The 11,439-nt window shown below is 61.0% G+C and overlaps 1 protein-coding gene across 1 annotated transcript; it reads right to left on the minus strand.

Annotated features, from left to right (window-relative positions):
* Positions 1 to 288: 288 nt before the first annotated feature.
* On the minus strand, positions 289 to 9,849 carry ZC3H12A (zinc finger CCCH-type containing 12A). Its single transcript, XM_067011291.1, has 6 exons — positions 9,769 to 9,849; positions 8,428 to 8,904; positions 3,879 to 4,018; positions 2,668 to 2,902; positions 2,064 to 2,170; positions 289 to 1,870 (listed from the first exon to the last, which is right to left on the minus strand). The coding sequence occupies exons 2-6, from the start codon at positions 8,820 to 8,822 to the stop codon at positions 996 to 998; spliced, it is 1,752 nt and encodes a 583-aa protein (XP_066867392.1). The 5' UTR covers positions 8,823 to 8,904; positions 9,769 to 9,849; the 3' UTR covers positions 289 to 995.
* Between the last annotated feature and the right edge of the window lie 1,590 nt (positions 9,850 to 11,439).

The following is an 11,439-nucleotide window of genomic DNA, read 5'->3' on the forward strand; positions in this document are numbered from 1 at the left end:
CCCTACTGTCCCGCAACAGCACCCCTTCCCCACGCTGCAGCCTCGGGACTCCCAGCTTCATGCTTCTGCTTCCTGACACTCTGCCCATGTGTCCACAGGCGTCTCCTCTCCAGGCCTGAGCCGAGGCCTCAGGAAGGACGCTACCCCAAGGGACAGAGCACTCTCAGTAGAACTCTCCAGAGAAGGGTCAGGGAGCTGGTGTGGAGGCAGATCCGGGGTGCCCACCTGCTGACCTTCCATCACCCAGGAGCCGGCTCCACCCGGAAGCAACAAAGACCATCACCTCTTAGAGGGGCTCACATTGTGCTTTATTGATGTGTGAAGAGAGGCAAGGGCTTTCCAGTTAAAATATTTAACATTTACACCTGTACACACACACATGCACACGCGTCCCCCTTGGGGAAGGGCGAGATGGCTCTGAATGCAGAGGAAGGGGGGAGGAGGAGAGGGTGGGGCAGAGTGCCCTTGACCCTGCAGGGTGGTCATAGGAGAGGAGCACAGAGTGGGACGGAAGTGGGTTATTAAGAAGCATCTTGCTTACTAACATGAAGCCCCGTGCCCGCTAGAGCACGGACGAGGCCTCATTGGCTTAGAGGAGGGCCCACGGAGGGCGGGCACACGGTGCCCAACGAGCCGGCCAAGCCCGGCATCCCAGGGACGGGGCGGAGGTGGGGGGCCGTGCACAGGGCCCCCAGCCCAGGCCTCTGCTCCCCGCCGCCTCCCTCCCCGCCCTCTGAGAGAAAGGAGGGTTTGGGCCTCGGCCACGGACTGACAGCCGTTACTGGCAGCGTCTCCTTAAACTACAGATACAATGTGCATCAACGGGGTGATCGCTCCTGACCCCTCGGGCAGACGCCTAGAGGTGCCAGAACCAATCCTACAGTATCTTTGGTTTGTGGGTTCTCTTCCCTACTTGAATCCTCCCTCTGTCCAGCCTCCAAGCCCAGCCTGGCAGCCCTCGGAGGCCGGAGGTGCTGCCCGGGCGGCTGGCCGGCTTACTCGCTGAGGTGCTGGGACTTGTAGGAGAGGATCTCGGCGGCTAGCTGCTGGGGGTCCAGGAGCTGTGGGAAGCGCCCCATCACAGCCTCCACCAGGTGCGGGGGGAAGACGCCACACAGCTTGGTGTACACGCTGGCTCGCTCCTTGGCTAGGCTGCCTGCCCCGCCCCAGGGGCCCCTGTCAGCCCCTGGGCCCGGCACCCGAGGCTCCTGCAGGACTGGGGTTGGTTGGGTTAGCTGGTATGGCTCGGACCAGTACTCTCGAGGTGGAAAGGCAGCGGGCGGGGGTGCGTAGTCAGCAGGGACGCTGAAGTGGCCAGCACCCACGGCCCGGCCGAAGGCAGAGAAGGCCTGAGTGGCGGGGAGCTCGGCCCCATAGGGGCGGTAGCCGGCATAAGGGCCCCGAGGTGGGCCCGGCTCAGCAGGGCTGCCTCCTCGAATCCCCCAGAGTTCTGACATCTGGCTCTCCAGGGAGCCAATGCCCGAGTCCAGGCAATCCTGGGAGGTATACGGGAGAGAGTCCAGGGTCTGCGGGAACCAGTCTGAGGGCCCAAAGCTGCTGCCACTGCCCCCACTAGGTGGGAGGCTCCTGCCTGCCGGGGTGAAGGTCTGTGTCAGGCCTTCCCGGTGAGTCCCCGGGGACGCCTGGGCCCCCGGCTTCTTCCCATCCGGGCTGCACTGCTCATGCTTTGCTGGCAGAGAGCCGGGCTGAGAGGAAGGTGAAGGCCGCCGGCCACTCTTCTCCTTGCTCGGCGGCCTGGGGGGCGAGAGGAGGGCGTTGGCACGGAGCTCGTCAGCCACGGAGCGCTGGGGCCGGCTTGGCCGCTCGGGGTGGAAGAATCGGCACTTGATCCCATAGGTGCATTTCCTCCCTGGCAGAGAATTAAGGAGGGCTCTCAGCCGGGGGGCTCTAGAACCAGGGAGTGGGAGACGGAAGGGGGCAGCACAGGAGACATGGGGTTGGGGGTTCCCTGAGAGAAAGAACGTGGGGCGCAGGCCGACTCAGGCAAGAGAGGAAGGGGATGGCGTGAGGAGGGCCCTGGAGGGTGGAGCTGGGGGTCTTACCGTAGGGACACGGTTGCTTCCTGTGCTCGGCCATGAGTGGCTTCTTACGCAGGAAGTTGTCCAGGCTCGGCCCGTGACGGCCCAAGGGGTCATCAGGGGGCATGAACCTGCGGAGGAGGTGCGAGACATGAAGGGGGACTTCCCAGTGCCGAGGAGGGGGCAGGACAGGAAGCCTCGCTAGCACGGAGAGGAGGGCAGCTCCTAAAACTGGTGTCTGCCCAGCAGGACATCCCTGGGCTCTAGGGGGTACTGTCCCAAGGGAGTGGAGGAGGCCCCAGTCCAGAAGGCCGCAGCCACGGGCGCCTTTAGGGCAACTCTCCTGCTGGGAGCTCGCTGAGGCCGAACATCTGAATCTAAAGCTGCATCCACTGGCCTCTGGTCAGAGCTTCGGTGCTGGGAAGTGGAGATTCTCTCTTGGAAGCCTGATAACATCCTGTCCCGCATGCTCCTTCTCCATCCCCCAAGTTAGAAAGCTCCAGTCTGGTCCTAGCCTGACCCTTCCTACGTGGGGCCTGCTGCCTGGGCCCAAGGCCACGGCCCCGCAGCAGAGCTGCCCCAGCTCCCCACCTCCCACAGGCACGTCCCGGCGGTGGCAGGAACGTACTTGTCGTTGACGAAGGAGTACATGAGCAGCCGCTCCTCGATGAAGCGCTTCCACTCCTGCCGCTCGCCCTGGAGGTCCCGGTAAGTGTCATTAGAGACCACGATGCCGTCGGACTCGAAGGCCAGCTTCACGATGAAGCGGTCGTCATAGCAGACCACGCGCTTGCCACCCACGCGCCTGGATGGCGTGAACACCAGGATCTTCTTCTTCTCCAGGTCCCGCAGGATATGCTGGTCTGGGAGGCAGCAGGGGCGCAGGTCAGGGCCCAGCCTGGACCCAGAGCCAGCTCGCAGGGCTCCCTGACCCCGCGGTCGCCAGACACAGGACTCTCAACTCCAGGGTCGCGGGAACAGGAAGAGCCTCTGCAGAGGCCACTGCTGAGGCCCAGCCCCTCACTGGGCCTGGCGCCTAGTTTGCTGCCCAAAGACCAAGCACCCCGGAGAACAGGCTGGCAGGTCCTGCTCAGGAAAGGCTCCTCAGTAGAGCTGGGCTGCCTCCTTCCCCCTCCTGGACACCAGGCCTGGTCATGTCCAGCCTGTTCTCGAGGGATCTAGGAATGAGCCGTGGCTTGAGCTGGGGCCAGAGGACTGTCTCAACCAGGACAGAAGGACCCACCCAGAAGGGGCTGCTCTTCTTGGAGCGGGAGGCCCCAGCCAGCCTGCCCCCAGATCTCAAGACTTCCAGGGAAATAAACTCAGGTTCTCCTCCCAAAGGTTGGGGGCTCACGTAAGAGCCACGCTAGCAGCTGGCACTTGCTGTGTATGTGCCAGGCGCTCTTCTGAGCACGTACGTGTGTTAACCCATGTGATCCTCACAACCAACCCTGCGAGTTGGTTTATCAAATCCTCACCCCATCCCGTGTCTCAGATGAGGTGCAAGTGGCTCAGAGCCAGAAGGGACTGAGCCAGGATGCTAGAGCCCAGGGGCTCAGCTGTCACACCACGCTGCCCCCGTGCCGTTGGAGACATGGCAAGGGCATGCCACCATTAGATGAGGGAGGTGCCCAGGACCTGGAGGCAGTGGTTACCTAAGGTGATCTCCAAGGACCGCTGTTCAGAGCAGGGATGCTGAGGACAGCAAAAGCCAGGAAAAGAATGCTGGTCCCTGCTTGGGGCCTAGAAGCTGTTGCTCATACCCAAAGGGTCTCTATTGAAGAGAATAGGGGCTCCTGGGGCAGGGAGACCATATGCCCCTTCAGAGGTACCACTCACCTGTGATGGGCACATCGGGCCGAGGCTGCTCCTTCCTCCAAGATGGTACAAACACTGTGATGTCTGTGTGGCCCCGCTCTAGAAACCAGTTCACGGCCAGGAGGATACCCCGGCAAGAGAAGACCTCCTTGTTCCCGTGGCTGGGGAGGAGAGGAGGACGGGGTCGGCCTGCTGCTCCCAGGCCCGCACAGGAGGGAGGTGGGTTGCACTCCAGCCCCTGCCCTGGCCGGTGGAGCCGCTGGGCTCAGCCTCCCGCCTTCTGGCCGGGGGCCTAGGGCCTGTATTCCCTGCTGGTTCCCACACCGCCTGGGATGGCCACAGCCGGGGCTTTCCCTGCGGTTCTATCTCCTGCCAGTGAGGAAACGCCCAGGAATCTGGCAGCACCTGCTCCCCACATGGGGAAGGGTCAGGTCGCTTACAACACACCTGGGGGTGGGGGAAAGGCACAGGGACCGTGGGGACACAGATGAACACAGGCTGACTGAGTCACCACTCCTCCCTCGCCGGCTCGGCAGGGCTGAGGGTGGGTGCTGGGAAGGAGAAACCAGATTGCTCCGGATTAAAGTTGGATTACAGTTCAGTCCTACTCAAACCGCAGGGGCTGGGACTGAGGAGGGCGGGCGAGGTGGACAGGAGGGCAGGAGGGCAGGAGGGCAGGAGGCAGCTGTGAGGCCTTTCGTTCTGAAAGTGAAAGGAACTGCTTTTCCTCGGACTGCCGATGCCCCAGAAGGCCTGGACTCCCTGTTCTCTTCTTGCCCATTTGGAGAAGGCATGACCCGAGGCAAAAAGATGGTCTGGAAGACTCTGGGGACTCTGCCAGCAGGAGAGCTGGGAAATGGGACATCCCACTGCCGTGGACCAGACCTCACCCCATCCAAATGTGGCTGGGTCCAGAAGCAAGCCCTGGGGTTGCTGTGGCTCAGCTTCTCTGTCTGAAAAATGGGCCGGGTGGTCTGCAGCCTCCTTAAGAAGGGCCCATGTCAGTGGGACAATGTTCCTGTTTTCTCGAGACCAAAGACAGTCCAACAAAGTGGAGGTTCCAGCTGGCTTCCTGGGAATGGAAGGGGGCTCCCAGGTAATACTGGGTGTCATGGCAGGGCTCCAGGACCAGGCTAGGGGGCTGGAAGGGGTCAGCTGGGGCTCTCACCCCGACAGCCCCTGCCCCTCAGCGAACAACTCAGACTCTCATATTTGGCACATAAAACAGAATAAGCGTTACGCAAAAGAGGCAACTCCATGGCCAACCACATCCTGTGGTTGGCTTGGGGCGGTAATAGCTGGAGCCCCAAGAGAAGTAGAAAGGGAGGTAGGGCAGCTGGCGGGCACGGAGGCTGTCTGGGAGTGAGGCGGGGGGCTCCCAGGGCTGAAGGTCTCCGTAAACTGTAGGTGAGGCAAAGTCCAGCCCAAAGGCAGGGCTCATCCCCACCAGGTGGGGCCTCCCTGCCATCTGCCCGCCTGCTTATAATAAAAGTTAACACTTACTGAGAGCTGTGAGGCAGGCCCTGATCTCCATGCTCAATACTGAATCACCAGCAAGTCTCTGAGGAGGGTACTATCATTAAAGGGCCCTGGCCCACCCCACTTTTTTTTTTTTTTTTTTTTTTTGCTGTGCTGCATGTCATGTGGGATCTTAGTTGACCGACCAGGGATTGAACCCGAGGCCCCTGCATTGGAAGTGTGCAGTCTTAACCACTGGACCACCAGGGAAGTCCCACTTGCTCTTTTATTCAGGTGTGGAAACTGGTCCACAGAGGGCAACCAGTGGCCAGCATCACACAGTAGCAGTGGTCCAACCGAAATGCAGACCCAGAGGCTGTGTTCACAGCCAGCACGGGTGCTGATGCCAAGACAGTACAAAGACAAGTGCCAACCCTGACAGCAGGCCCGGAGCGGGGATGGGTGGGTACCAAGCACCTGCTGGAGGCCAGGTACATCGCACACCTCCTTGCTTCATCCTTACAAGGCTCTGAGACTCATCGAAGGTTCCCTGGCTACTGGTAAGAGGCAGAACTGGAACCCACATCTGAGGGTACTGGATTGCCTTGCTGCCCCTAACAGAAGAGCTGAGGTTTATTTAGGAAAGAAAAAAAAGCTCCCAAACTTGAGTTTGAACAAACTGTTCAGAGGGTGGGGCAGGCTGGGAACAGGGAAAACCGTGCATCTGGCAACTTCCTCTCCTCTGTCAGGACCCAGGTGAGGTGTCACTGCCTCGGAGAAGCCTTCCCTGACCTGGCAGGATGGGTCAGGCCCCAGGTCTGTCTTCGCAATGCCCAGTGCTTCCCCCTGCCCTAGGCCTTCTGTCTCCCCAGAAATGTGGGGATGGGATCATCTCTGCCTTGGATCCCTGTCTCAGGCACGCAGTCTGCACACGCATTTACCTGCCTCCTTCTATACACACGTGTGTACCTGCATATGCCCCATCCCAGGCCAGCACCTGCAAGCCCTGGGACTTCATGGGACACCGGGGCTTCCAGGACAGTGTACTGCTTCCGGGCATCAGAAACCCTGGCTGGGGACAAGTCTGCTCTCAGCCGCCCTAGCCCCCAGAATACCCCTTAAGCAGGTAGTCAGAGCCTTAGTCTTGGGAGAAGTAGAACACATGTTCCAGTCCCTTGAGTCAAGCCCAGATCCTGCCCTCCCAAACCAGGAGTGCCTCTCTACAGCTAACTTTAGTCCCCCTTCGCTGCTGTGGAGGAAGCTGTGCTGGCACAGGAAAACCAGACATCCTCCCATCCCACACCACAGTTCTGTCGGCCCAGGTCAGGGCCTCTCAGCCTGTCTAACGAGACACTGGTAAGATGTGCGATTCTGTAGGAGACTCCAGCTCAGCGGCTCCCGCCCTAGGGCAGAGGGCAGGGCCAAAAGGCAGGCTACCCAGGTGAAAAGATCTGCCTGGGCTGGGCCCAGCTAGTGGAGAAAAATTCCCTTAGAAGGAAACAGAGGTGAATTTCCCCACGATTTGCATATGGCAGGGGCTGGCCCGCCAGCCCTGGGCGGGAGGGGGCAGGAGGGCAGGAACCCTGCAGCAGCTGAGACAGGAAGTTTGAGGCTGGAATTCCCCTCCTGCTACCGCCCCAGCTCAGAAAGCCCCTGCGGCTCGGCTTCTGGCCACCCCCTGCACCACCTGCCCCTCCTCCCGCCCAGGCCCCTCCTCCTTCTGCCGCGACACAAACACACACAGCACATGGCTGCCCCCGGGGCTCAGCGCTCCGGCCCACGCCCCTAGAGGAGGGAGTCACTGACTGATCCCAGCCAAACACTGCTGGAGCCTGAGAGGGATCGCCTAACTCTCAGGGCACATACTGGGACCAGGGGCCGCTGGCCTGTGGATGCCACCTTTCCTCAATTTCCACCTTGGCTCAGTCCATTTCAGAGACGGGAAGACTGACTGACCCAAAAGTGGCTGGAAGAGGGCCACCTGCACACCTGCCGAGCTAGGCCAGGACCAGCCAGACAGCTGAGCTGGGCCAGGTGGGCCAGGTGTGGGAGGGGCAGAGGGGACAAAGGCATAGAGGCCTTAGGCAGCCCACCTGAGAGACCTCAGGGAAGCCAGGGAAGGAGCCCTTCCCACTCCACACCTGTGTCTGAGATCTCCCCATCCACCCACAGGAACCTTTCCTTGTGAACCACCCACCCAACCCTGACTCACCAGCCTGCCTTGAAAGGACTGGGAGAAAGCAGGGCCAGAGGGCAGGGCCTGGATGGAAGGGAAGTCTGGGCTCCCTGGGGTCAGTGGCAGCCCTCCTGCTGCCCCTCCCCTGCCAACTCCGCCCCCCCCCCTCCGCCCCGAGCCTGCATAGGGGAGAGGTAGGATGGTTACTAGGATGGTTACGGGGCTGAGTCCTGGCTCTGCCCCCTGGGGAGCCCTCAGACCAGAGTCCAGCACAGGTGGCTCCAGCAGAAGTGACCCAAGTCACTGCTCCCCTGGAGCCAAAGCATCAAGCTACCCACCCACACCCCTGATGTAGAGCCAGATCCTCAAGGTTACTCTTGGTCACAGCTACAAAGGCCTCAGTGGCTGGGCCCGCTTCCATGGGAGCCCAGGTCTGGGACAAGGCCTCAGCAGTCCCAGACTCTGAATAATAGTAAAACAATAACAACAACTACTACTGATGGATGAGCCCTTACTTCTCTCCAGGTTCTGTGCATTCACTCCTCACAACCACCACCTGAGGGGTGGGTTAGCCCCATCTCATGGAGGAGGAAAGAAGGCTCCTATGTAGTAAGCTGGAGCCCACAGTCTGATCCCTCTTGAAGAGCATAAGGTAGCTCTGGAGACAGAAGGACCCGAGTTTGAATCTTTGCTCCGGCACTTACCAGTTGTGTGACCCTGAGCAACACTTTGAGCTCCCTCAAACATCCCTAAAACCCACTTCCAAGAAGCCATGTGGATTAAGGGAGCCTCCTGGCACACAGTAGGGCCTCCATAAAGGGCTGTCCCTTCCTCTAGACCAGTCTGGAGAAGAGGTCCAACTCCTTTCTGAAATCCTCTCTACCAGAGGTGCAGAGACACACGGCCACCATTCCCGGCCACAGAAGTGACATGTACCTCATAGCCACGTTGCTCCCATCGATGACCACGGGCCTCAGGTCACTGCCCTCCTTGTCCTCCTCGGGGGGAGAGGGCTCCAGGATGGGGGCCTTGGGGTTGCTCCCACCCCGGGGGACCAGAGGCAGTTGAGGGCAGGGGTCCGGAGATGTCTGGCGCTCCCGCTCAGCTGCTGACCCATGTTTCACCAGCTCGCCCAGCACAGTGTTGGTGTCTGCCTGGACCCCCAGCTTCTGCAGGACACTGTGGATCTCAGCAGATGAGTAGCCCAGCTTCCGGAAGAAGTCAACCTTCATCTGCAGCTCTGCAGTCCTTGCCTCCTCAGCCGTGGACTCCTGGGCCGGCCTGGAGGTCCCTCGGCAGCTGTTGCCGTCTTCAAGCTCCCACAGACTCATGGTGGGGGTGGCTTCCTGGGTGGGCCTCTCTCTCCACCGGCCACTCACAGCTCGGACTGGTGGAAGGCACTTGACACAGCTCCTGTATGACAACCATGAGGGTTAGGGATGGGGAATGGCTCTCTCTCTCCCACCCCTCTCCTGACCCTGCCCCATCCAACAGGATGAGACCACACGGACTGGTGGCAGTATGCAAAATGCAAAGCCATCTTCCGTGTTACCTCTGTTATCCTCTCAAAAGCCCTCCCAGCTGGGGAGCATCATTCCCGTAATACAAAGGAGGAAACTGAGCCACAGACGTTACGAACTTGCCCTAGGTCATCCAGCTGTTAGCTGATGGCGCAAGGATTTGAACTTAGGCAGTCTGACCCCTCCTCCCACCCCATCCCCAGCCCCCCGCCAACCCAGGGTACCCAGAAGTCTTGGGAGGCCTCTGAGGACCTCGCCGCGCCCCGACAGCTGCGGGGCGGGGCTCCCAGATGGAAACCCACTGGGTTGGAACTGCGCTGGGGCGGGCAGGGGGGGGCTTCCCCCTTGAAGCCATCGCCTCCTCCCGCCCGCCTGCCCAGTGCTCGGAGCCCAGGCCAGGAGGCGCGGGGCCCGTGGCCGGACTCCCGGACCGGGGGAGGGGAAGTTTCCGGGGCGACCCACCAGAGAGAAAAGTTGATGGGAAACTCTGGTTGGCCTCCGAGCTCGGTGACGCTGAGGGTGTCCCGGCCCAGAGCCTCGCGAGCGCTCTATTCCCCCTCCGGACCTCGGTCTCCCTACCCCCAGGATCCTCCGACTTGGACTAAGTTGGGAGGATCCTGGGGATAGGAGAGGCCGGAGCCGACCGGCCCCACGTCCCTCCCGCTCAGGTCAGTCCCAGCCAAAGCCCTTCCCATCCGCTTCTCCGCCCGCCCCCTAAGCCCGCCCCCGCGCCCCCTCCCCGTCACGCGCGCCTCACCCCGCCGTGCGCCAGCCGCGGCCGGCGGCATCTCCATGGGGCCGAGTCCCGAGGGCCAGGCCGGCGGCCCTTTTATACGGGATGGGTGGGCGGAGAGGTGGCGCCCGGGACCATGACGCGGAAGCCGGGCAGGGGCCGGCGAGAGCCGGCCCGGGCGGCAGGGGGCGGAGCGGCCATCGCCCCTTCCTGCTCCGCCCCCGCCCCGCCCCATCACCGCCCCATCACCGCCCCATCACCGCCCCATCCCTCCCCACACCGCCCCGGCCTCAGGCCCCGCCCCCGCAACCCGAGAGCGGCAGGCCTGGCCAGGAATCCGGGCATGGCCTGGGGAGCGGGCAGCTGCCCCTTCCGTGAACCTCTAGCCTCCCGCGGCGAGGAGATCTTCAGGGCAGGAGTGCATGGCCCGCAGGCGTAAGGTAAGCCCAGGCTGAACCAAGTTATGCGCACCGAGTTAGGCACGGGCAGACCTAGTGAACGGCGCTGCAGGCACAGGTACAGCCGCGTACTTTCAGACCTAACTAAGTACGCCGAAGAGTACGGGACACAGGCGTTGGTCCACACACACGGTTGGAGGCAGAGCCATAGTTATCAAGACAGGTACACCCAGGCAGGCACTTTTTGAGATAGGAACACTCAACAGGTACACCGTGATTGGAGCAGGTACACAGAGCTGGGGCCCCATCCAGGGCCAGGTACAATGTTTTCTGAAATAAGGACCTTGCCAGGATAGAAGGGCAGGTACAACCTGCCATGTCCCAGCTGGAAAGACTTGCAGCCAGGACCAGGAGCTCCCATTCCAGGGCACCAGGTGCCACCTTTGTCACTTTTGAAACCACCAAGGATCCCACCTAGCCAAGTCCCTGCTTTGTTGTCTGGTCATCTTTAAAGACCCCCAAATACCTCTTCTAATGAGTCTCCCAGTCACAGGACCCCCAGGGGCTGGCCTCCAGGAGAGGGGGAAAACGAGGCTCCTTCCGTGTGCCAGCACACGTGCTCACCACTACTCCTGCCCAGTGCTGTGTGTACTGTAGACGTAATCTTCAGAACAGCCCCTTTTATAGTTGGGAAAAATTCAGTGAAAAGTGCAGTATATTTAGACATTCATTCATTGTAGTAACTACCTTTACGGTAGTAAAAATATTAAGTCATGAGTCCAGGTTAATAATCATAATGATGATAAGTCAACCACAGCGATAATGCCTCGCATTTATGGAGTACTTGCTGGGCGGCAGGCACTATGCCAGCGCCTTGCAGACACTTCTGTGCCTTTGCATCTCCTATCTCAGACCCGGGAGTGCCCTCCCCTTCTTCCCTCCCTACTGCTGCCTGGCCAATTCTATTCCTCTTTTTGATGATGTCACCTCCTCTGTGAGGCCTCCCCAGACTCCTTTGGTGCTGAGTTGCTTCCTCCTCGGTGCTCCCACAGCATCCTGCCCACGTCCCTACGTGCCGGATTGTGATTGCCAGCCTGGACCGCCTCCTGGGCCAGGACCGGCCTGGGACTCCGCCCGTACTCCCAGGCCCTGTGCCGCCCAGCACTGTGCCAGAAGGAGCCAGCAGGACTGGGCGATGAGTCATGCAGCTCCGTGTCCTCCCAGAGTGAGCCGCAGTCTCACTCTCTTCCGGCTCGTGAAGGCGGCTCTTTCCCGAGAAGCTGACTCTCTTCTTCAG

Source organism: Kogia breviceps, chromosome 1 (assembly GCF_026419965.1).
Source record: "Kogia breviceps isolate mKogBre1 chromosome 1, mKogBre1 haplotype 1, whole genome shotgun sequence".
NCBI lineage: Eukaryota > Metazoa > Chordata > Mammalia > Artiodactyla > Physeteridae > Kogia > Kogia breviceps.

Bases quoted from the DNA above. Each gene is read 5' to 3' on its own strand.
- ZC3H12A (XM_067011291.1), bottom strand. From the start codon at position 8,822: ATGAGTCTGTGGGAGCTTGAAGACGGCAACAGCTGCCGAGGGACCTCC. The intron at 2,903-3,878 runs GTGAGTGGTACC...GCTGCCTCCCAG, and splicing joins GCCCGATGTGCCCATCACAG to ACCAGCATATCCTGCGGGAC. The intron at 1,871-2,063 runs GTAAGACCCCCA...ATTCTCTGCCAG, and splicing joins GAAGCAACCGTGTCCCTACG to GGAGGAAATGCACCTATGGG.